Below are 23,882 nucleotides of genomic sequence, written 5' to 3' on the forward strand. Positions count from 1 at the left end.
CTCAAAATTATAAAATGATAAGTAGTTTTTTTCAAAAAACTGAAAACTTCAAAATTGATAAAATGCACTTCAAGTGGTCTAAAAGTGCATAAACGTTCTAGAAACACAAAAATTAAATTGTTTTAAAATTTTGATATGAAAATATTAAACTAGATCAGAAAAACATGCTGAGAGCGTGGTTAAGATCACTACTTCCAGCAGGTAGGTCCAGCGTTTAAATCCCGCAAAAATCAGCAATTTTTTTTAATTCCAATAATCATAATAAGAGCGCATGAAAGCATAAGAGCAAAAACGAGAACATAAGCATAAGAGCAAAACATAAAAGCGCATGAGCATAAAAGCATGAGAGTTATTTTTATAAATATCAAAACATTAAAAAAAAATGTATTTTAATAAGTATTAGAAGCCTCTATTTAAGAGTTATAGAACACAATTTTTTAAAATTTTGGAACCCAAAAAAGGTCCCAATTATTTTTTTATTTAATAAACTTAATTCGAACTTAATTAGAGTATTTTTTACTCAATTTTTTGCACGTTGGTATTTTTGCCAGTTGGGGAGATTTCTTTTCGTTGTCTTTAAATATAACTTATAAAATTAATTGAAATATTGAAATGTATTGAATCTAAAAAAAATGTCCAAAGTATTTCTGTTCAAAGTAAAATGAGCATCCGTACTTTTGTCAACCGTAAAAATGTCCAAAGATTTTGATGTTCTTTTGATAACAAAATTACCAAGTAAGTAGTTTTTATGAATTTTATAAAGTAGTTTTTTTTTAATTTAATGCAGTTTTTTATGACAACAGTCGATATAATTTGCTGTTTTTTATACAGTCGTTTGATATCAGTCAATTTTTCTATTTATTCTTGCGCAGGGGCCATCTCTGTCAATGACGTTGGATTAATTTACGGTGGACAAAATTATGTTGGACCAATTTACATTGGATTATTTTACGTTAGACACTTTTACTTTGGATAAAATTACTTTGGATTATTTTACTTTGGACAATTTTGTATGCGTCCATTATAAGGTCGACTTTAAAAAATTACTCATGTTTAGAGTTATACATACAATTAATATTAAAAGTTAAATGTTTCTTTAATAATCAATTTTAGATTTTAAAACTTTTAACAAATTTCTACATTTTTTTTATCTTTAAAATTGCAATGCAATCAAAAACTGTTAAACCCTTTAAGTTTGTACTTTCTTCTTTACAGTAGTAGAATTTTTTTTCTAGTTTTTGTGTAATAAATTTTTAAAAAGAAAATGTTATCATCAAAAAAAAAACAACTTATTTCAAAAACTAAGCAAAATCGACCAATAAAAGTTTAACTTAAAAATATTGTAATAAAAAGCTACATCTAAAAATGCCAAAAAACATACATTGTTTCATTTAAAAAAATACAAGTTTGTATTGTAACTTATTTTGGAACACGCTGTATAGTTAAAAAATAATTTTAGGCAGTGCACTAGATTAGTATCTATCAATTTCCTGTATACTTTGTTTTTAAATTCTAACATTAAAAGGTCACTAACGGATTTTGCCAGCTCGCTAGAACACCGGTATATCCCTTAATTTAAAATAATACGTATAGGCAACACTTTATACACAACTGTATAAGAAGTGAATTAAAGTTCAAATTTAAAATAATTATTAGATTTACATTTAAAGCAGATATTTTAATAGTATGTATAAATTAAGTTTTTACGTATTATTTGTTTAATTAGTTGTCCTAAAAAACAATAGTTATTTTAAGTTAGTCCACTAGCAATACACAATTTGTGTGTAGTCACAAGTGAATTGGTCGCTTGCAGTGCTGCCACTTCTGTATTTCGTGTAACTCGTACTTTACGCAAACAGCTTGTTTAGTTGTTTGACAATAGAGTTAATATCAAGCAAATCTCCGTTTTTTTCCACGATAAAATCGTGAAAACGTTATTTCTTGTAATCGAAAAAAGAATTTACGCAATTGTCACCATTCCGCTATCAAAAACCGCAATTGCATCCTTTGTAAGTATTAGCATTTTCCAATCCAAACGTGCCATTTGCTTAAAATGGTGGAGAATTATTCTGCATATATTAAAGTCAATAACACGTCCAAAATATCGCTTTATTTGATTTAAGAGCATGAAAATGCCCAGCAATCAGTCATCTGAGAACGGCCTTTACGACTACGAAGACACAACTTACATTTCAGAAAGCATAGAAAATAATGGAGTTGAAGAATTCAATGCTTCAGGGGAGGATGATTTTTCCGAATATCTGTGGATGGAAAACGAAGAGGAGTTTGATAAGGAGGTATTTAACAAGTTACATTTACCAAACCAATTTACATTTATCATCTTTTGTTACAGGTCATGCAAAGGCTTGAAGAAGAAGCCCTTATGGAAGAATGCATTGAGGCTATGTTAGCAGATGAGAACAGTGAAGTTTCTTCAAATCATGTTAATGGGGTTGAGTAAGTAGTTTTTCTTTTAATACTTTCAAACCTGAACATAACCTTGACTGGAACAGTAAAAACAAATGAAAAATGAAGAACCAAAATTGGCCTTGACAGGTGACTGCTTTGATCATGGGATTTACTTCTATTTTTTATAGAAGCGGGTTTTTCAAAGTCGAAAAACCTTGTGCTGACCTGCATATTAATATCATGTTACTTTCTCTATTATTGGCCATATTTCATAGTTTAAAACACGTAATGTAAACAAAACGTTATAAGTGCGTAGATAAACATGCACTAAAGATAAAGCCATAATTTAACATTGTGTCAGAACTTTGAATTTTTCATGAAAAGTGGCATGAAAATTTAGAGTGCATTTGACCTTATTGTCATTGTTTTCCTCCAAAACAAACAAGTTTTTGTTGAAAAATAATATTGTTATTGTATAATAGAAAAAAAATAAGATTATCTTATTTATTTATAATTTCAGTGATAACAACGAAATATCAAACATGATCAACAATCTAAAGTTGGATTGTCCTGAAGTTGTTAAGGAAAGCAATCTCAACCCACTAGCTGCTGAATTTATACCTGGTGGAGCCCATACAGCTGTAGAAACTGTAACCGGTTCATCTTAAGTTGCTCTATATTGCATATGGTCCTGGAATCTCACATGTACATATTTGAAAAATAGTATTTTTTTATTAATTGCGTCATTTTTACCTTCTCTATTGAGATTATTTATTTAACAGTTGTAAATTTCTGTAATTTGTGAGATTTGTAAGCTCTTCATGTAAAGATTTTCTGTGAACTAGAGTCTGTTAATCATACACTGTATATTTGAGGATTATTATTATTCTTCTTTAAAGCGTAACGATCTCATTGTCAAACGTTATAAAGGAGTGTCCAACACTTTGTGTGATTAGAGCAGCTTTAATAACCCTTCTCTTTTGTTGCTGCAACATTATAATTAGGTATTTGAATGCGTTGGTGTATAAAATTTACAAAAAAATTCTTTGTAAAATCATTTTTCATGTAACTTAAACTCAAAAAAACTCTGTTCTCGCAACAATCTCAAATTGTACACAACCTTATACGTGGGTTATGTAGTGATAATAAGGCTGTGCGAGTACACAAAAAAATACTTTTGTACCTCTTAGCTATCATATCCGTGGTTTTTTGCTCTCTTCTGTTTAAGAGTTCTTATTTTAAACAATAACTTGCGTTGGTGCGAAATACTTTGTTTGTATGATTAAATTATGAAAAAAAAAATATATTTGACCTCATGTCAGTGTTCTATTGATTTATACCTTCACCTACTTTTTAATACTCCTGACCTATGACCTAGCTGGTTTTTATCTTACATTTTACACTCTATTAATAATAAGGGAACATTAAAGCAGCAGAGAAAGGACTGTGAGGGCTTGAAAATTTAATGAACAAAGTAATGATTACAAAACTGTCAAATGGGCGGTTAATACTTTAAAAAACTGAGAATAGTAAATGCTACAATTGCCCTGTAATTCCATAGTACAAAAAATATATATAGGTACTAAAACAAACGATTAATTTATGAGTGAGATTTGGATTTCGCCTCTTCTTTCTTTCGCTGTTTCTCTCTCATCATTTCAGCATCCCTGGAACATCAAATCAGTATCAGCATTCTAAAATTATTATCTCACCTAAATTTTCGTTGTTCTACAGTTAATCCATCGTTTTTTCCTTTACCTTTCGCCAATTCTTGCTGTTTTTTCTGGTTTTTCGCTCTCGCGAGCTCACGTTGGTTACCACCTACAAAAATTACGTCGAACTGTCCAATTACACAACAAATTTTACTCACGGGTCATATTTGTACAGGAATTAATGGGATTTTGCAATATGTAACAACTATTGAGGCCCCAAGGGCCGCAGCCTCTCCTTAGAACAAATTGAAAATCTGTGAAAATAATAATAGATTTAGTTACATAGAAAACCGCTAGGGGCGCTAAAGTAGCATCGTCCTCATTTTTAGATTTTTTTTCTTTCACAAAATAATAATCTTGTGTATTTTTGACTTCATTACTGATTGTGCATACTCCTGTAAGGTTAATAGGAAAAAGTTGAAGAATTTTACGTTCATTATTATAAAATTTATTGCGATTTTCAATTAGGGTCAATCTGGGGAAATTTTACTCTTGTTGTCTGGTATTAGCGCACGTATCTAACAATAACACCAACTCTATTTGTATTTCATTCCAGCACCCGCTCGTTAATTTTATCTATCTTTTTCTACTTACTGACGTAACGTAGTTGTTAATTATTGTCAAAATGTCAAAGTTAATGAGAATGACATTTGACACGACGATGTATTGATAAATATGTCACAATTATAAGGGTCACTTTTTACAAATCCCTCCCGTCTAGTCTATTGATAATCCACATGTCTCACGCTACAATAAAAATGAATCCAAGTAGTGGTATGTGTGAAAGTTTGATAACTTGGTTCCAAAGTATAGTGCCAAGTAGAGCTCGAAATATTGAAGAAATATGTGATGGGGTTGCAATGTTAGAAGCTTTAATACAAATAGCACCAGAACACTTTAGGAAATTAGAACCAAAAATTAAGAGAGATGTTAGTTCAAGTTGGAGGCTGCGTGTCAGTAATTTGAAAAAAATTCTTGAAGCTGTTACTGAATACTATCAGGATGTTCTCACTCTCCAACTGCTTGAAGATGGGCGACCTGATGTGACTGAAGTTGGGGCTAACAATGATCCTGTGCAATTATCCAAGCTTTTACGGTTAATTTTAGGTGAGTAAAGTATGTTAAGTTAAGATTTTTTACATTTTATTTTAGGATGTGCAATAAACTGCGAGACAAAGCAAGAATATATCACAAAAATAATGGACATGGAAGAATCCGTCCAGCAAAACATAAAACAGGCAATTGAGCAACTTGATTTGGTGACTGGTGGACGTTCTGGAAGTCTTTTAATCCTTGACAGTGATACAAGAGTGTCTCAACTAGTTGGAGAGCTGGAGGTTGCAAATGAAGCTAAAGAAACCTTGAGTCAACAGTGCCAACAAATGGAAACTCAACTTCACAACCTCTTAGAAGAAAATCAAGCTTTGCTTGCTGAAAATCAAGCCCTCAAAGACAAAGAAAGTAAAAGTTCAGATCTCAGAAAACAAAATGAAGAACTTAAAGAGGAGCTTTTCAAGGCCGAAGTGATGCGAGACGACTTCAAAGCGAAAATCACCGAACAACAAAAGCAGATTAAAGCAAATCAAGAGAAAATCGCCGAATTGCAACTAGCTGCAAACGACACTTCGCGATTGAAAGATGAAGTAGATGCTCTATCAGAATCAGCCGCTAAAGTCCAAATACTTGAAGCGAATTTAGCGTCATATAAGAAAAAATTAGAAAAATACGCCGACGCTAAGAAAACGCTCCAAAAACTAGAAGAAAAGAACATGGAGTATTTGCAAAAAATCCTTGAACATGAGGAGGAACTTGCGAAAGTTACAAGCTGGAAAAGCCAATGTGAAACCTACAAGAAACAACTTATGGAAATGGAACAAAAACTGGACGAAGAGACGCAACGAGCCGACAAGGCCCAATTCAATTGTGAAAAACTTGAGAACAAGTTGGTCGCTCTTCAAGGCGAAAGAGAACGGATAATCCAAGAGCGAGACGTCCTTCGTGAGGAAATGGATGAACTGAAACTCGGCCATCCGAAAAAGGAGACAGGAGCCGCCATGGCGCAAGAACTCACCCCCACTGAAATGAAAGAACGGCTCCGGTTCTTAGAAAAAGAAAATAAAACCCTGCGCACTTCTCTACAAGAACACGAAGCGAATCAAGCTCTTCTGGAGAGCGCCTTGGCCCGTGTTGAAAAACTCCAACAACAGAAACGTTCGGCGAACCAAACCATTTTGAAACTGGAAGCACAGATTGAAGAGTTGAAGAACAAGGTGTTAAGCGATGACCCACAACACGCTGATAGTTTGGTCAAGGAGTACAAACAGAAAATTATGACTCTGCAAGAGACTCTAACGGTGAAAGAAAATGAACTTCAAACGGCACAAGCGAAGTACACGAGAAATTTGGAGAAAGCGAGAGAAGTGGCACAACAACTGGAACCGAAAAGCAATGGCGGAATTGATTCTTTGAATAACACAAGACATATGAAGGAAATGGAGGAGCGACTGATGGCTGCTGCGTTTTATAAATTGGGAATGACGTGTCACAGGGAGGCTATTGATGAGAGATTAGCGGTTTTGAGTGCGGGGCAAGGACAGTCGTTTCTTGCAAGGCAAAGACAACCAACGCCCAGAAAACAAATACAGAGATTTAAGTCAAAATGATGGTTTTAACGCAAACTTACGTTGTACTATTTATCATTCTGCTATATTTTAATCAGTATTTTAATATATTGTTCGAGAGTATTGAAATACATTTGTTTTCATTAACTTGAAATATTTATTCAATTAATATTGATAATATAAAAGTTCTTAATTTTCTACATATCACATGGTTAGGTTTATTTCAATATTTTAGGATTTGATACTTTGAATATTCTTGGTAACATTTCGGTTAGCGACTGGAAAACTCTACTTGAGATGCCTTGTGGTAGCATAAATTGCAAATTTTTCAACTCGGAGCCTCCCCACGAAGCCATTTCGATCATAAAGCCTTTGACGCACTTAAAAACCAATTCTGCCCTTTTTTCACACCATGATATGGTCATTTCCTTAAAAAAAAACAATTAGGCAAAAATACATCAATTAGTTTTGCTACCTCTGTCATTTCGTATTGTAACAACAAAGGGATGGTTAAAGAAGTGATGTCATTGGAGCAGGCCGTTTTTAGGATATTCCTCAATCCTAACACTACGGGATGTCTGCTGTTAATATCACTGCCTCTTAAACTGTCATCAGACACCATATGAAAAATAACATGGACTTGTGCTAAATTTGAATGTCGTGTTATGTAAAAATCACCCGCTTGTAACAATTCACTATTTATGTTTCTGTTACTATTTTCCTTTTGTGACTTGAGATAGAGCTGAGCTGTATTTGAGATTTTGTCCAACTGGTCGTCAATATGAGGAAAATGGAATTCAGTAGTTCTCTGACAAATTTCTTGAAAATCTTGTGTGAGTCTTGACCCAATCTTATTGTCAGTCATTAGGACAAGCCCTGAGAGGTCGCTTGAATACAAAGCTAGAGCTGTTTGCAGCAGTTGTGGTTTTGGTTCAGATCTGAAAGAGGATTTATTTTCAATAAATAAAAATTTTAAAGACCTACGACTGGTCATTGTCTTCTACAGCGCACAACTCCATGACATTTGCCGACAAAATTCGGATATTGTGCATCTGTTTCAGTTGAGATCCTAAATGAATGGTGAAACTTTCTTCTAAAATGGGAGTATCTAGGCTCCTAGCGCCATCTGACGAATATATTGTGGGATGAGGAGAATGCGGTGTTAAAGGCGAGCTGAAATTGAACGATTTGTATAACAAAAAACTTATTTTTGTACAATACTTAGGAGTTGGTAATGAACTCGTCGCTTGGTTTTGTTCAAGCATTAGCATCAGCCATTCCCTGTACTCCCTCCTCTGAGCCTCCTTGATTGTATCCAATTCGCTCGTTAACTTAACTTTGAGTAAAGAATGAGCCTCGTAGTGTTTCGCCACTAATTCATTGATTTTTGACTCAGTCATGTCTTGTTCTAGTCTGTCTACAGCATGGTTCATTTCCTCAGTTTGTTTCATAGATAAATTCTGAATACATTTGTTTTTTTCCTCAGTTTTCGCACGCACGGTTTTTGAGTACATGTGCTCCAGTTGTAACATTGTTTCTAGTGCCGGTGAATGCACCATTTTGTGGTAAGCTGTAGCAAAAAGTTCCTCATCAGAGGCGCATCTACGTTCTCCATATTCAGCCGTTTCCTCCCGCATTAATTTCTCCCATTCTTTAGTTATCTCGTCAATGTTAGTTTTGTCATTTCTTGCGTCGTCTATAAGAGCAGCCGTGTGTTCATTGTTGTGCTTTATACTCCAGTCACTTATAAATTGAGACAACTTGTCAGCAAGATCTACAATATTTACAATGCCTAAAACACTCCAAATTATGTATTTACAAAAACCTTTCTCGACATATATTGGTAGGTTGTTTTTTAAGATCAAAACATGGGCTAATTCTCCAACAGATCCCTCAAATGGAATTTTAATGTCGACTTCAAATGGTTTGTCGTCGTGTAAGTAAACAAATTTATATTCGCTCTGGGACATATTTGACTAGACACTACACTAACTTTAGTATAAATCGCTAACATCAATAATGATTATTACTTTTTGTAATAAATTAAATTTTGTGTTGAAATTAACCTCTAATTTGTTCATTCTTTATTTTGACAGCTGTTAGCTGTCAAGCTGTCATTCTATCATTTTGAATTGCCATTAATGCCAACAACAAACGATTGGCAATAATGAAATTATTTAACACAAAAATTATTGAACAAATTTTAATTGTTAAAACAATTATATAAATAGTGAAGATAAATAGGATTAATAAAAAAATATTTTTGGTAGCATTTTATTATTTGCTTTTACGCAACAATAATAAAAGCCATTATTGCAGGGCTGTGGTATTATGTACAAATTTAAAAAAATATTTGATAAAAGAAAATATAATTTTTTTTTTAATTTTTCAAATAATGAGTAGTGTATTTTAGTTTAAAATTCGTGTCACTCTCAGTCGATGTCGCCAACGTAAAATGTGATTAAACCAATTAGTTTAAAACGTAATTTTTAAAACGCAGTTTGTTGCGTGGAACATTTTAGTGTTTGTTTAGTGATTAATCTTTATAAATTTTTGGCAATGCATTATCTTTTTATATTTGCTTGATTATTTTTGGAACAGTTTTCTGTTTTAGCGATATTTGAAAGGTTTGAAGGTTGGCAGCAATGACATTCGAGCACCTTTATTTTGTCGATTGGACTGTATTTTGTTGAAAATCTTGTTAAAATAGAGTGATTTGAAATTGAATTTTAGTAGGTTTTTGCGTAATAGTGATGACCAAGTGGCATAAAAGGATTAAAATTTTGTGTTGAGTGATAATCGTTTGGAAGTTCGTTGTTGGAACGGTTCAGTGAAACTTGGGGGACATTAGTGACGGAAATCACCAAGTTTGTGGTGCGGTCATCCAGCAAAAGCAATATAAACAAAGAGGTGAAGGCTCATATATTAATGGTTTTCCGTACACAAGCCCAAATTTAAGGTAATTAAACAGGGTTTATTTCCATTTAATTTCGTAGTTGTCAGCGTTTGTGAAATTGTTTGTCAGTTGTTTTCCAATATGGCCGATAGAGCGTACGTATAAAATTCGAGAATTTCGATAAAAACCCTCGAGAAAATGACGACGCGATTTCTTAAACTCACTATCAAGCGTCAGTGCTTTCTTTTGAACCATCTTGTGCAATTTCCCGTCGTAGTAAAACATTTTTTTGTTTCGAGTGACTAAGCGATAATCCCTCAGTTCCAATTGGTAAAAACAAAGTTCATGTCATACTTTGTTTATAATTCCAACCTCTCTAACAAAAACAAACCTCTAATTGTACAAGTTTACAACCACTCTTCAACCATTCAATTTCCTGCAATAAGTGCCATTTTTTCAGCATTCTGAAAGCTCAACTTGGTGTAATGCTCCTGTCTTAACATATGGCACAATGAAAATAGACAGGTCACGGGTGCGGAAAAGCACTTCTGATGTTCCTATCGAGTGCCAACAGCTTATTGAGAGGCTCCAGGCATGTTCCCGAACAGAACTCCTTGAAGAACTGTCCAAAATCAACACCTGGACATTTGGGAAATGCGAGCTTCTTCACTGGGCCTTAGTTCTTGACGTTTTCGATAAAATATTAGGAGAAGCGGGACGAAAATCCTTTGAAAATAAGTGGGCTCTGAAATGTGATACTCATTACAATAGCACAGTAAGTCATAACTCTACACATGAAACTTGTTACAGTTGTCTGTTTCAGGAAAAGAAATTGTTACTATGGATCTTACACTTTACTACCCTTTTGATAGAACATTCGTTTTCTCGACATCTGTACAATTCGTTGGAACACTTGTTGGTACTTCTGGAGTCAAACGACATGTCAGTAGTTCTAGGCGTTCTAAACCTATTGTACATGTTCTCCAAACGTAGCAATTTTATTTCACGGTTATCACCTGAAAAGAAAAATTCTTTATTGTCGCGGCTCCATCATTTGGCAGAGGTAACAACTCAAGTCAATATCAGGTCATTGTTATTATTATTGACTTTTATAGAATTGGGGCGGAAAGGAGAACGGTTTTGGTCTTGCTGACTGTTGCAGAGCAGATGAAACCTTACCTTTCTCCGCAACCACCGTGCATGTAGAGTTTCATAGGGAATGTGAAGACTCAAAGGATGCCTCATCGAAAAATAGCAAAAATTCTCCACATATTATTCATATTGAACATGTAGACAAAATTCATAGAACTCCTGCCGAAATTATGAAATCGTTACTGGGAATGTATTATGTGCCTCCTGATAAACAAGTACTGGCTTTGTGAGGTTTGAATTGATTTAAATTTGTTTATTTTTAAGATGTGGTTGTTCACGCGTGTGCGCTTGGCTTACCACTTCGCCGATTACAATAACCGTCTTCTGTGTGTGCAAGCAAGACTGCAGGCTCTTTCTGTGCTTGTTTACTCTAATGCGATTCAAGATTCTCCTCATAATCTACTCTACAATGGCCTTCTTGAAGAATTGGTAGAGTTAGTTGAAATGAAGGACCCTCATTTGGTTGAAATTCGCTCCGCGGCCCTTAGGACACTAACAGCTATCATACATTTAGATAGAAATCCTCATATTCCAAAGTAAAAAAAACTTTTAGAAATACTAATAATGACACTAATGTTTTCTTTGTAGAAAACCCGGTTCTAGACTTAATAATATTATTGACGTCACAGGTGCTAGTCAGTACCATGGATTTTTGCCTCTCTTAGTTAGGAATTGTATTATAACTCTTACAAATCAAAACAGTGAGAATCAAAGTAAAAAAGACGACCCTGATAAAGCAGACATTGATATTGATTGTGAGGAAGCAAAAATGATGGAAAACAGTGATGTTACAATGAGCCCACAACAAGTTCTTGATTATAATGCTAAATTCCCTTTGTCTTTAGCAACTGCTCTGTTTTCATTTTTGTACCATTTAGCAAGTTATGAAGCAGGAGGCGAAGCTTTAGTTTCTTGCGGAATGATGGAATCGCTTTTACAAGTCATCAACTGGCATGGAGTCGAATTAGAACATATTACTGTACGTTTTCTTTTATAAATATTTATATTAATTTTTATCTTGTTTTTGTGTTGCAGTTTGTTACTCGAGCCGTTAGGGTCATTGACCTTATTACCAACATCGACATGCAAGCTTTCCAAACTCATGGAGGTCTGCAGAGCTTCATTAACAGGCTTGATGTAGGTTTTTATTGTTTAAATTGTGTAATCGTCATTCTTTTTTTTTTGTATAAAGGTCGAGGTAAAATTGTGCAAAGCCGAGCAACTCTACGAAATAAAATCTACAGCGACTGATCAAACTTTTCTCGAGGAAAGCGCAGCAGGTTCCTCTACGGAAACTCCGGAAAATTCAAGCGAACCTTCTAAACTAGTCGACCTTGAATACCACCCTGAAAACGTTGGAAAAACTTGTTTACCCCAAAGAGCAGCTCTGTTAAAATCGATGCTTAATTTTCTGAAGAAAGCATTACAAGATTCGACTTTTTCGGATAATATCCGACATTTAATGGAAGGAACTTTGCCAAATTCACTGAAAAATATAATCGCAAATGCGGAATATTACGGCCCTTCATTGTTCCTCCTAGCCACCGATGTTGTCACTGTTTATGTTTACCAAGAACCGTCTCTATTGTCCGCCCTACAGGATAATGGCTTAATTGAAGTGGTCTTGCATTCGTTGTTGGTGAAGGAAATCCCAGCGACTCGTGAAGTTCTAGGATCACTACCGAATGTATTCAGTGCTCTATGTTTGAACAATCGAGGCTTGCAACAGTTTATTAAAATGAAACCATTTGAAAAAACCTTTAGTGTTTTACTATCACCGGATTACTTACCGGCGATGAGAAGGAGGCGAAGCTCGGAACCAATGGCTGATACTGCTTGTAATCTAGGTAACGCAATGGATGAGTTGATGCGACATCAGCCAAGTCTTAAAAGCGACGCAATTAAAGCAATTATTGATCTTCTCGAGGAGTTAGTCAACTTAGGAACAGATCCGAAGTATATTTGCTGGAAACCACACAGCAAGTCCGAAGTGTCCCCCTCTAGTAGTACACGATCCGCAACCAACACTGAAGGTAGTTTTTTCAAATTATCTAATCTTATCTAAAGTTATTGTATATTAGGTTCTTCTGATGAAGAAGATGAAGATGAAGAGGAGGCTTCAACATCGTCTCAAAACGCCCAAAACGACGCTCAAGTCCAGCAAGAAAACAGTGAACGAACTCCAATAGCCCTCATTGACTACATCCTAAACACAATGAAATTTATTGATGCAATTCTTAGTAACAATTCCACCGACGACCACTGTCGTGAATTCGTCCAACAAGGCGGTCTTCGCCCACTTTTGAAAATTCTTGGTTTACCAAACTTACCAGTAAACTGTCCTGTTACTAATCCAGCTCAAGCTGTTGCAACTGTATGCAAAAGCATTCTAAATCTTGCACATGAAACGAATTTATTCAAAGAGGGTTTAGCTCAACTGAGTGAAGTTCTTGAAGTATTGAAACCAATGTATACGAAATTGGATGTTCCAAGTGGACCCAAACTGTTACTTGAACTAGCCGGAGCCTCAAATGTTGAAAACGCGTTTAATAACGCTAGCGTAACGCCATTGTTGCATGCAATGGGCGCGGCACATGGATACATTATCATGTTGGTGCATGTTTGTCGGACAGGTCAAAGCGAAATCCGGAATTTGTCACTCCAGAATTGGGGATCGGAAGAAGGACTTAGGGTCATTAAAGGACTAGCAGACTTGTACACTTCTCTGGTATGGGAAAGTACCCTCTTGTTGGCGTATTGTAGTGAAGAATTTATTCCATCGGATTTTACAAGAGAGGATATCGAGAAATTGAACGCTTTCTTTGACAAGGTTTGCTCTTCAATGGTATTGAATTTGTTTGATTTTAATTGTTTTACAGTGTGAAAGTAGCAACACGGGAAGTGACAGCACCGTCAACGTAGCTTCAGCAATGGAAGCTTTGACTACCAATCCACCCACGATCTCCATGGACGTGGACCAGGAAGCAGTAACACTCAATTTAAGCACAAGTTTGAAGTACATTAAACCGTTACTTGGCGCTTCTTCAAGACTAGGTCGAGCTTTAGCAGAATTGTTCGGTCTTCTTGTAAAATTGTGCGTCGGTTCGCCGATTCGCCAACGGAGAGGTCAAAACATCATTGCTGCACCTCCTTTACCCACACCGTACGCACGCAGTGTTGCCACAGCTCTAAATGTTTTGTTAGCCGATGGTTTAGATTATGAGAGGCTTCCAGCATGTCCACTACTCAAATCAAGGATCACATTCTTGATTTGTAGTGTTGGTTTTACGAGTCCTATGTTGTTTGATGAGAAGAGATATCCCTATCATCTAATGTTGAAAAAGTTTGTTGCTTTAGGAGGCCAAGCAACTTTCTTCAATACGTTTCGGTGGGCTTTGAGCGCTGGTGGGACCATTCCCATTGAGAAGGCGTTCGAGCAGGGGGCGTTGCCTGAAGGTAAGTTTTTGAAAAAAAAACAATATACACAAACAATGCTGGGGTACTTCCTCAGGCACTGCGGGCTTTCTGGACGCGTGGTTGATGTTACTTGAAAAAATGGTAAACCCGAAAGCGATTCTTGAGTCTCCTCATATAATATCAAATCGGTCATCGCAAAGTTCCACCTACCGGGGATATAATTTCGATCCGCTTAAATACCTAATCCAGATTCATAAGTTAGCATTTGAGGCTGTTATGTTGTTGTGGGATAAAGCTCCAATTGCCACTTACGGTACTCGCTTATCCGAGAACATTCTAACAATTTTGCGCCATATTCTGCGAGGTGAAAAAATTATCAAGGAGAAACTGAAAGCAGAGGAGAATTTGTCTACCGATCTAAGTCGACCTAAATCATCATCTGGGAATTCAAGTCGTGAACCTGAAGTAAATCCTGAGAGTTTAAGACAATTAATGGATATGGGTTTCTCTCGCGAACATGTGACTGATGCTTTACTTAATACATTGACAGTTGAACAAGCAACTGATTATTTACTGACAAATCCACCTTCTCTGTACCGTATTTCTCAATCGTTCATGAATTCAGACGAGGATGACCAAATGATGCAAGCTATAGCTATTTCACTCGGAGCATCAAACAATTTACCAAGTGCATCTAAAAAGAGGCAAATTCAAGATGATGGAAAACCATTAGCTGAAAGTCTAATTGATGAATTTACAAATCACGCTCTGGAGGCCTGCCTCAAACTACTAGACGCGACTCCTGAATGCGTTCACAAAATTTGCGAGTTACTTGTAACTATAATGAAACGTAACGGGCGCACGTTCCGTGATAATCTTCTCGATACTTTAGTCAAAGAGATTTATGAGAGTGCTAAAACTGTTTGTTACGCCCTAAAACAAGCCGAAGCCGAATTGCAAGACATCGCAGAATTGCCATGTGCGTCACGTTTAGCAAATTACATACACTTGTATATTTTATTCTTTGAGGTTTCGTCCTATTTTGAAATGAAAATTCCATGTGCTTTGGCTATACATAAAATTGATTTAATTAATCTTCTCATTAAGTTAATTTGTATGGCCGAGAAAGTGATGAGTCGTTCCGAAAACTTTATCGAACCAAAATGGTTAGCATCTTCATTTCTTCTAATCGATGCTGCTTCGAAAGTTGCAACTTGCACTCATCGCAAACGAAATATGCATTTGAGCACGACACGGGTCTGGCGTTGGTTCCACTTAGAAACGGGTAAATGGACGCCTTATTCAAATAGCAATAATAAGTTAATTAACGATGCCTATTGGAATGGCGAGCAAAGTGTTAGAGTGATTTGTGGCCGCAGACGCTATACTGTAACTTTCTCAAATATGCTGCAACTGAACGATGAAAGCGGTAATAACCGCCCAATTTGTATGACTCTCATTAATTCAGGATTGCCGAGTTGTTCTGATGTTTTCATCATCAATTTGGAAGAATCTCTACAAGCGGAACTCACCGAAAAGGAAGACAAGAGATGTCAATATGTACGTAACCTAGACAAAGCGCAAGAAACCAAAATTGTACGAGCTTGTGTGAAACTTATGCACATGTCGATTGATAAAGACCTTCTACACTCAATTTTACAAATTTGTATTCGATTGACTCGTGATTTTGAATTGGCTAAAATTTTTGTTCAGGAAGGAGGCGTCAAGTGTTTACTTAAAATGAAACAAGTGAGAGAATTCGCCGGTTTTGGTATTTTAGCAACGATTTTAATCCGACACGCCTTAGAAGAACCCAACACATTATCTTATGCTATAGAAAAAATCATCAGAGCTCGAACACTGTCGACTATACCACCTTATTACAAAGAATTACTGTATCTTACTAGACAGATAGGCGGCGCTGTAACTCGTTCACCAGAAATGTTTTTCGAAGTTGCCAAAAACATCCTTCGAGTCGACACAGACGTCAGTCGGGAAGATGTTGATTCGCGAATACCGGTTAAAACCGAACCGCCGACTCGAACCCGAGCGCCACCATTGGAAGAAGTTGTTTCGAATGAAGTAATTTGCGACTTGTTGAATGCTTTGTTAAAACCACTTGAACTTGTCGATGAAACCCAACCACAAAATTCACCGCAAAGTGCACCTCAGACTAGTAGTAGCAAACCGACTGAAAGTGTCACTGGCGATAATGACGATTCAGGCCCTGGAACACCAGCATCTCGGGCTCAGACTGATGCTAACTCTGAAAATCGTAGCGATTCGGAACAGAAGAAGAAAAAAATGATGTTACCAAAATCCGTAATTTTGAAAATTTTGGGTGACGCAGTGGTGTCATACGGACCTGTTGCTAGAATTATTACGGAGTATACATATAAGGCTGGATCTGCCGAATGTGTTAAAGAAGATTGCACAGCTTTGGCGTTTATCTTAGATAAAATTCTCCCAGAAACTGAGAATTTGTCCGATTCGGATTGTTCGACAATGTGTCGTATGTTGATTGCGGCAATCGCAAGTTCGAACCACTCACCTGAAGCTCAGTTTACTCTCGTGAGTGAAGTCCGAGCTGCACTTCTCCGAGGCTTGGTGATGCCTGAATCAACCGAAAAACACAGTCAAGTGCAATTAATCGCAGGGATTATCTCTATAATGATCGATAATTGTCCATCGTCGCAAGCTAGAGTCAAATCGCAACCACCGACACCTCAAATGAACAATATTGTCCGATTGATGATTCGCAAATCGCTCTTCAATGATCTAGCCCGAGTTCCACATTTCCTCGACTTGTCATCACCAAACACACCGTTCACTGTCAATGCTTGCTTGAAATCACTTGAAGCCTTATCAAGAATTGTCAATCAACCGGTCCCGGCTAATGTGCAAAAAAGTCGAAAGAATCAACAGGCCACTGATGAGAGTGCTGGCACTCAAAGTGGTACTTCAACCGAAGGGACGAACGCTCAAAGAGAAGTCGTGATTGATGATTCTGTCGTTATTGAAGATTCGGAAAATACCGAACATGATATAGCTGTTGTTACGTCAACTATTGAAGTCGAAGCGAACGAGAATGAGAATGTTTTAGTGCACATGATTGATCAGTTACTTGAGCAAGGGAACGATAATAATCAAAGTTTTAGCGATGTTGCATCGTCTAGAAATCATACAATGGATATTGATGAAGATGGTAATTTGACTTTTGAACATGAAAGAGATGCAACTGAGGAATTAATGAGTACTGATTCGGGTGAATCAGATTCGAATCCGTCTGATCAAGTCGAAGATGAAGAAAATGATGATAATGAAGGAGACGATGAAAATATTGATGATGCTGACGATACAAATTACGATGATGAAGATGGTAGTGACAGAAGGCGAGGTAAGTTTTAGGTTAGTAATGATAGTAAGGGTATTAAAGCTCTGTTTAGCTTCCTACATGGACCGCAATGATGACGTCTTGATGATTCAATACACCAATCCGGGATCTGAAAATGAAGTAGTGACCCGAATGGTTGCTTATCCAATGGGAGACCATGCCGCCTTCCCCATGCCCTTATTCGATGAAATTAACAATAGTAGTGATCATACAGGTAAGTCAAATATTCTAGTTTTTTAAATTTTACTAAAGTAGAAACACACAGGTCCTATAGTCCATCCATTGTTACTATCTCGTAACACAAGCGAAAATAACACAAGCACAGCAACACGCACCCAGCGTGTTACTAGGGCTCGCCGTTATCAATATTTGTTCAATCCACGAAATCCCAACCCTCCAGTCATTTTACAAAGACTTTTAGGACCACACGAACCGCAGGTTACTTTAGCTTCAGCTAATAGTATTTTGGGTGGTCCTCCTGAAATGCGTGAATCTGCAAGATTGGTAGTAATGGATAATTTCGGTTTATTACCTTCACATGAAGAACAAATTGATTTTGTTGACCAATCATCGGGTTATCTTCTCGGTCCGAGTTTAGCTGCAACTTTAAATCATATTTCACCGGTTTTACATTGGTGGAACATTGAATCGAAATGTTTAGACTACGAGTCGGTATATGATGTTACAACGGAAGTGTGCAATAGATTGATACCGATTTTGATAAAACAACGAAATGTTGAAATTGTCGAGAAAAGGAAATCGCACGATACTTTGAGACGATTTAAATTCTTCGAGGATGATTACATTAAACCAGCTGAAGATTCGACTGAACCAAATGCAACTGATGGTAAGTTGAACTTTTTCATTTTGATGAAGTGTTGGATGTTACTTTGTAGGTACTGATGAAGATATAGATGGCGTACCGTTGGAAACATCTGATACGTCAAATGATGATCGTTCAGATGCTAATAATAGAATGGACTCATCGCCATTTATCGGATTTGACAATGGGACGGAACAAGTTAGACGAAACTCACGTCCGAGTATCAGATCTGATACTGTTAGAAATAACGAAGAAAACAATGAAAATGGTGATCGAAATGGCAGATCTATCAATCCATTTGAAATTCCGACATTGTCACCATATACACCACCTTCACGTTTGACGGAAATGTTCCCACCAAGTGTGCTACACCCTCCAGACATAGTCGAACATGCAGATCAAGAAAATAACGAAGAAAGTAATGAAAATGGTGATCGGAACGGCAGAGCTGTCAATCCATTTGGAATTCCGACATTGTCACCCTACGTACCACCTTCCCGTTTGCCGGAGATATTTCCACCAAACATGCTTCACTCTCCAGACATAGTCGAACATGCAGATCAAGAAAATAACGAAGAAAATAATGAAAGTGGTGACCGAAACGGCAGATCTGTCAATCCGTTTGGAATTCCTACATTGTCACCCTACACACCACCTCCACGTTTTACAGAAATGTTTCCACCGAGCGTACTTCATCCTCCAGACATAGTCGAACATGCAGATCAAGAAAATAACGAAGAAAATTCAACACGTGACAATGAAGACGAAAACTTTTGTTGTAACCGAAACCGACCGCCTTGCGGTTCCGTTGGTGATATATTTGAAGACAGTCTTAGTCAACAAATCAATTCACTCTCAAATTCCGAACGCCATCCGATACCAACCGAAGAAACTCCAACAACAAATTCAATTCAAGAATCTGAAGAGATTCTGGGATCGTCTTTAAACGCAATACCTCAACAACAAGCGATTACTATTAACAATAGTGAGCCTGGACCGAGTTCAGACCAATCTGAAGAAATACCAGACGGTGTTGACCCTTCGTTTTTGGAAGCTCTTCCTCCAGATATGCGTCAAGAAGTGTTGGAACAACATCGGATTTTGCGACTTCAGCAACGTATCGCCGCACGGGCCGAAAATACCGAAACTGCAGCTGGAGCCACAACGGAAGTTAGTCCTGAATTTTTGGCAGCTTTGCCTCCCTCACTCCAAGAGGAGGTTCTATCGCAACAAAGACTCGAACAGCAGAGACAAGCCGCAGCACAAGCGAATCCGAATGAACCGGTTGATGCTGGTGCGTTCTTTGAGACTTTGCAACCGTCATTGCGGACGATGATCTTGTCCGACATGGAGGATTCACAAATGAGTGCTTTGCCACCAGATCTGGCGGCCGAAGCGCAGACTTTGCGCCGTGATTGGGAAGCGAGAAATCGCCAATTGGTACAAGAGAGGATTTTGCAGAGTAATTTAACGAGTATTATACGACACTCGGCGAGGGCTAGACAACAGCCCTTACATCATTCATCGGGACATTTTCATCGAGCGCAATGGACGCACTGGAATAGAGAGTTTATGAATAATTCGTCTACACCAACTCCGCCTTTGAAAATCCGAGGGAGACAATTATTGGATCATGAGGGACTTTCGTGTCTTCTGGTACTGCTGTTTACGGATGATCCACATCTAGGCAAATTGAGACTGCATCGAGTTATCAGGAATTTGTGTTATCACGCACCGACACGTGAATGGATTGTTAACGCACTTCTGTCGATTATTGATAAGAGTGTCCATGTTAAACCCGATGAGAGTTTAAATAAACCGACAAGAAAAATGCCAAAACCTGGTCCTTTGTCTAGTAAACTGATGACCGATTCGAAATTGCTGCAAAACAATGGAAACTGGTTAAACATTCGAATGGAAGCAGCACTTGGTTGTTCCGCAAATGTTTTTATCATTAATAGATCTAACACTGGTAAAAGAAGCGATAGATCGGCTTCTTCAAGCATCAGTATCCACCCTCAGGCTGCTCCAATTGTCTGTAGAAATGCCCTTGATTTATTCACTTCGTTAGCTAAAGCTTTCCCTTCATGCTTGCTCCCCATCAAGTGTATTCGAGATGACCGAGAAGATAAAAACAACTTGTCACCAGTTCGAGTAAAATCGGAATCGTTCGGTGATTTTTGGGAGATTTTGCTTCGATTGGATTCTGCGAGTACAAAGAAAGGAAAGAGTATTCCTAAGAGTAGTAACAGTAATACTGCGGTTGAACCCGATAACAAAGTTGTTACTTTTGAACAGTCGGTATTTGGTCAGTTACTAAATATGTTGTCTTCACCGGTTGTGAATAGAAATACGCAGCTCACAGATAATTTATTGAGGTTACTATCTGTGATAACTTCAGGTATGCCAGAATTAGCTAAACCTCCTAGCGTTCCAATCAAGGCTTCGAAAAATAAACTTCAAAAAGTTGAAAATATTACACCTACAAATGCACTACATCTTGCTGTTAACGTAATCACTTACAAAAATTGTTCCGAAGAAGGGCTCGAATTTATTACTAATTTGCTTCTAAATCTAGCGAGTTCTACACTTGAAATGAGCTATATGGTAAGTAGGCCCTTTATGTTTTGTTTCTGTTTAATAATAGGATTTTTGCAGATCTTAAATTTGTTGTTAAGTGGCGCTGTGCGCATCGGAGAAATAGTGCGTGAACAAATCAACAACATGTTAATTGAGTTGAAAGAATACAATGCCCAGAAACGCAAAGTTACAAATAACGATGACCTTGGTCCTTCAACGTCAAAAGGAACAATTGCAGACAGGTTTACCAAAGAAACTGTGATTATCACCGCATCTACCAAACTAAAGGCTTCATGCGAGCTCCAATTACCTTCCATGGTGCCTTTAACTTCAAAATCTTCAAGTCAACTATTTTTCTTGAGAGTATTACGCGTCATTGTACAAATACGCAACTCCTTCAAACAAAACGTAAAAAGAGCTGACGCTTTATGGTGTTACGACATACCTGCCTTAAGCGAACAACTAAGCAGCATTGATAGTCTTTGGGAAACATTAAGCCAGTGCCTTTCCGAATTGGAGCATACTCCAGATCATCATGCCGTCCTTGTATTGCAGGTAATTTACATAAACCGGCAATGTGTGACAACACTTATCACTTGTTGATTTTTTTCTAGCCCGCTGTGGAGGCTTTCTTCCTCGTTCATTCCCCCCAGCAGGGTCCATCAAAGAAGGAGCAAGACACAGAGCCAAGTTCCTCCCAACCCCCCGAAAGTCGTATAACTACATCTACCGCCGAGTCCGGCGATCTGCCATCGACACCTTCAACTGAAAATAAGTTCGCTAATCCAGAAATCGAACTGCATACGGCTGAGAATACCCCAAAAACCGTACCTCCCGAACAACAGAAGTTTCTCAGTTTCGCTGAGAAACACCGACGAGTTTTGAACCAGATACTGAGACAAAGTACTTCGCATTTGGCCGATGGACCATTCGCTGTGTTGGTGGATCACACACGAATTCTTGATTTTGATATCAAAAGGAGGTATTTCCGATCGGAGTTGGAGAGGATGGATCAAGGTATACGAAGAGAAGAGACGGCAGTTCATGTGCGTAGAAGTAATATTTTCGAAGATTCGTTCAGGGAATTATACAGACGGACACCTGAAGAGTGGAAAAATCGATTCTATATTGTTTTTGAAGGTAAGTGAAGTGATATGTGTAGGTTTTTGATTTAATGGGGGTTTTTAGACGAAGAGGGGCAAGATGCTGGTGGTTTGTTAAGAGAGTGGTACGTGATTATATCACGTGATATTTTTAATCCAATGTATGCCTTGTTTACTGTTTCACCTGGTGATAGAGTCACTTATATGATTAATTCAGCTAGCCATTACAATCCTAATCATCTTTGCTATTATAAGTTTGTTGGGAGAGTTATCGGTAAGAAATTTCGCGTGTTTAATGAAAGAAAAATTGACGTTTTGTTCTTGTAGCTAAAGCTATCTATGACAATAAACTACTTGAATGTTATTTTACACGATCATTTTACAAGCACATTTTGGGTATTCCGGTGAAGTACACAGACATGGAAAGTGAAGATTACAGTTTTTATAGAGGATTAGTCTATTTAATGGAAAACAATATTAATAACTTAGGACTTGACTTAACATTTAGCACTGAAATTAACGAGTTTGGAGTTACTGAAACTAGAGATTTAATTGTTAATGGACGACATGTCCCAGTCACTGAAGAGACGAAAATGGAATATATACGACTCTCGTGTCAGATGAAAATGACAGGAGCAATCAAACAACAGTAATGCAATGCCTTGTTGCCATTAATTAATTTGTAATACTATTTTTTCAGACTGAACGCATTCTTGGACGGATTCTATGACATTATTCCTATGCGCCTAATTTCTATATTTAATGAACAAGAACTTGAATTGCTTATTTCAGGATTACCAAATGTAGATATAGACGATTTGAAAACCAACACTGAGTATCATAAATACCAAGCAAATTCACTTCAGGTTTGTAGGGATTTTTGAAAATCAAATGCTAAAAATATTTTTCAGATTCAATGGTTCTGGCGCGCGTTGAGGTCCTTTGATCAAGCAGATCGGGCGAAGTTCCTCCAGTTTGTGACCGGGACGTCAAAGGTTCCATTACAAGGATTTGCAGCACTTGAGGGAATGAACGGTGTACAAAAGTTCCAAATTCATAGGGACGATCGTTCAACTGACAGGTTACCATCAGCACATACTTGGTATGTTTTCAGTTTTGTATCATACAGAAGACGTTGCTGATGCTCGATTGTTTCAGCTTCAATCAACTGGATCTTCCCGTGTACGAAACTTATGACAAGTTGCGCTCGTACCTGTTGAAGGCTATTCATGAGTGTTCTGAAGGCTTCGGCTTTGCTTGAATAATTATTTATATTTAAGACTGATAAAAGTGTTAATTTTTGTTAATATCAAAGTAGGTAGTCACTATGTAAATAAAGATATATCTACTACTGTACAAAAGGAACTCATTGTAATATAATAAAAAAAAATGTTTTCATTTTGATATGAACAGAAGTTGAGTTTTATGTATATGTGTACTTCAATTCATTACAATGTAAATTTATGATTCGAAGTGACATTGTATTTTTGTAAAGGGCCTCTGCGGCAATTGAGCGTGATAGAATGAATTTGATTTGCATGTCAGATTCACTCCTTCTTATTAATATTATTTTAAGTATTCAGTTGTTAATAACTACATTAGTTTTTTAAATATCGTTTATTTTGTACAAGTTTCGTTTCTGGTTTACTTTTTTTACATTTTAAATGTTGTAGTAATCCAGTTTTCTCATATTTAATAAATTTTTCTTAACATCGTTTCAAGTTTTTTTTAGATTTTTGTTCCAACGAGTGATTTATGTAAAGTTGGTTTTAATT

The 23,882-nt window shown here is 36.9% G+C and overlaps 5 protein-coding genes across 8 annotated transcripts; 3 read left to right on the forward strand and 2 right to left on the reverse strand.

The window, feature by feature from the left end:
- The first annotated feature begins 1,823 nt into the window (after positions 1–1,823).
- LOC123006397 (polyadenylate-binding protein-interacting protein 2B) lies at positions 1,824–3,730 on the forward strand. Its single transcript, XM_044400844.1, has 4 exons — positions 1,824–2,009; positions 2,124–2,297; positions 2,354–2,457; positions 2,930–3,730. The coding sequence occupies exons 2-4, from the start codon at positions 2,127–2,129 to the stop codon at positions 3,075–3,077; spliced, it is 423 nt and encodes a 140-aa protein (XP_044256779.1). The 5' UTR covers positions 1,824–2,009; positions 2,124–2,126; the 3' UTR covers positions 3,078–3,730.
- A 128-nt stretch (positions 3,731–3,858) lies between these two features.
- LOC123006398 (putative SERF-like protein) lies at positions 3,859–4,436 on the reverse strand. Its single transcript, XM_044400845.1, has 3 exons — positions 4,280–4,436; positions 4,122–4,230; positions 3,859–4,076 (listed from the first exon to the last, which is right to left on the reverse strand). Exons 1-3 carry the CDS (start codon positions 4,284–4,286, stop codon positions 4,010–4,012), a joined length of 183 nt encoding a protein of 60 aa, XP_044256780.1. The 5' UTR covers positions 4,287–4,436; the 3' UTR covers positions 3,859–4,009.
- Positions 4,437–4,677: 241 nt separating this feature from the next.
- On the forward strand, positions 4,678–6,871 carry LOC123006395 (protein hook). Its single transcript, XM_044400839.1, has 2 exons — positions 4,678–5,228; positions 5,274–6,871. The coding sequence occupies exons 1-2, from the start codon at positions 4,859–4,861 to the stop codon at positions 6,782–6,784; spliced, it is 1,881 nt and encodes a 626-aa protein (XP_044256774.1). The 5' UTR covers positions 4,678–4,858; the 3' UTR covers positions 6,785–6,871.
- A 10-nt stretch (positions 6,872–6,881) lies between these two features.
- LOC123006396 (protein C12orf4 homolog) lies at positions 6,882–8,852 on the reverse strand. 3 transcript variants are annotated; one of them, XM_044400843.1, is made up of 5 exons: positions 8,568–8,852; positions 7,964–8,516; positions 7,730–7,915; positions 7,218–7,680; positions 6,882–7,170 (listed from the first exon to the last, which is right to left on the reverse strand). In XM_044400843.1, the coding sequence occupies exons 1-5, from the start codon at positions 8,710–8,712 to the stop codon at positions 6,961–6,963; spliced, it is 1,557 nt and encodes a 518-aa protein (XP_044256778.1). In that variant the 5' UTR covers positions 8,713–8,852; the 3' UTR covers positions 6,882–6,960. The 3 variants fall into 3 exon arrangements, with proteins under 3 accessions (XP_044256778.1, XP_044256776.1, XP_044256775.1); XM_044400841.1 differs by having other exon boundaries at positions 7,727–7,915; XM_044400840.1 differs by having other exon boundaries at positions 7,727–8,516.
- A 536-nt stretch (positions 8,853–9,388) lies between these two features.
- Positions 9,389–23,821, forward strand: LOC123006742 (E3 ubiquitin-protein ligase HUWE1). 2 transcript variants are annotated; one of them, XM_044401462.1, is made up of 21 exons: positions 9,389–9,701; positions 10,099–10,413; positions 10,462–10,701; positions 10,754–11,005; positions 11,055–11,326; positions 11,379–11,769; positions 11,826–11,927; positions 11,983–12,823; positions 12,872–13,620; positions 13,670–14,246; positions 14,302–17,604; positions 17,654–17,815; positions 17,867–18,448; positions 18,498–21,031; positions 21,083–21,559; positions 21,619–22,144; positions 22,193–22,381; positions 22,435–22,756; positions 22,808–22,973; positions 23,019–23,209; positions 23,266–23,821. In XM_044401462.1, the coding sequence occupies exons 2-21, from the start codon at positions 10,150–10,152 to the stop codon at positions 23,366–23,368; spliced, it is 12,243 nt and encodes a 4,080-aa protein (XP_044257397.1). In that variant the 5' UTR covers positions 9,389–9,701; positions 10,099–10,149; the 3' UTR covers positions 23,369–23,821. The 2 variants fall into 2 exon arrangements, with proteins under 2 accessions (XP_044257397.1, XP_044257398.1); XM_044401463.1 differs by having other exon boundaries at positions 18,510–21,031.
- The last annotated feature ends 61 nt before the right edge of the window (positions 23,822–23,882 follow it).

This window comes from Tribolium madens, unplaced genomic scaffold (assembly GCF_015345945.1).
Source record: "Tribolium madens isolate multiple individuals breed KSU strain unplaced genomic scaffold, Tmad_KSU_1.1 Scaffold_2;HRSCAF=44;Tcas5.2_LGX, whole genome shotgun sequence".
NCBI lineage: Eukaryota > Metazoa > Arthropoda > Insecta > Coleoptera > Tenebrionidae > Tribolium > Tribolium madens.

Excerpts from the sequence above, each read along its gene's own strand:
- LOC123006397 (XM_044400844.1), top strand. The coding sequence starts at position 2,127 with ATGAAAATGCCCAGCAATCAGTCATCTGAGAACGGCCTTTACGACTAC. Across the intron at positions 2,298-2,353 it reads AAGAGGAGTTTGATAAGGAG|GTCATGCAAAGGCTTGAAGA; the intron begins GTATTTAACAAG and ends CTTTTGTTACAG. Across the intron at positions 2,458-2,929 it reads AATCATGTTAATGGGGTTGA|TGATAACAACGAAATATCAA; the intron begins GTAAGTAGTTTT and ends TTATAATTTCAG.
- LOC123006395 (XM_044400839.1), top strand. The coding sequence starts at position 4,859 with ATGTCTCACGCTACAATAAAAATGAATCCAAGTAGTGGTATGTGTGAA. Across the intron at positions 5,229-5,273 it reads GCTTTTACGGTTAATTTTAG|GATGTGCAATAAACTGCGAG; the intron begins GTGAGTAAAGTA and ends ATTTTATTTTAG.
- LOC123006398 (XM_044400845.1), bottom strand. Across the intron at positions 4,077-4,121 it reads GTAGAACAACGAAAATTTAG|GGATGCTGAAATGATGAGAG; the intron begins GTGAGATAATAA and ends TTGATGTTCCAG.
- LOC123006742 (XM_044401462.1), top strand. The coding sequence starts at position 10,150 with ATGAAAATAGACAGGTCACGGGTGCGGAAAAGCACTTCTGATGTTCCT. Across the intron at positions 13,621-13,669 it reads TGAACGCTTTCTTTGACAAG|TGTGAAAGTAGCAACACGGG; the intron begins GTTTGCTCTTCA and ends ATTGTTTTACAG. Across the intron at positions 22,974-23,018 it reads ACCAAGCAAATTCACTTCAG|ATTCAATGGTTCTGGCGCGC; the intron begins GTTTGTAGGGAT and ends AATATTTTTCAG.
- LOC123006396 (XM_044400840.1), bottom strand. The coding sequence starts at position 8,712 with ATGTCCCAGAGCGAATATAAATTTGTTTACTTACACGACGACAAACCA. Across the intron at positions 8,517-8,567 it reads ACCAATATATGTCGAGAAAG|ATCTTGCTGACAAGTTGTCT; the intron begins GTTTTTGTAAAT and ends TAAATATTGTAG. Across the intron at positions 7,171-7,217 it reads TACAATACGAAATGACAGAG|GAAATGACCATATCATGGTG; the intron begins GTAGCAAAACTA and ends TTTTTTTTTAAG.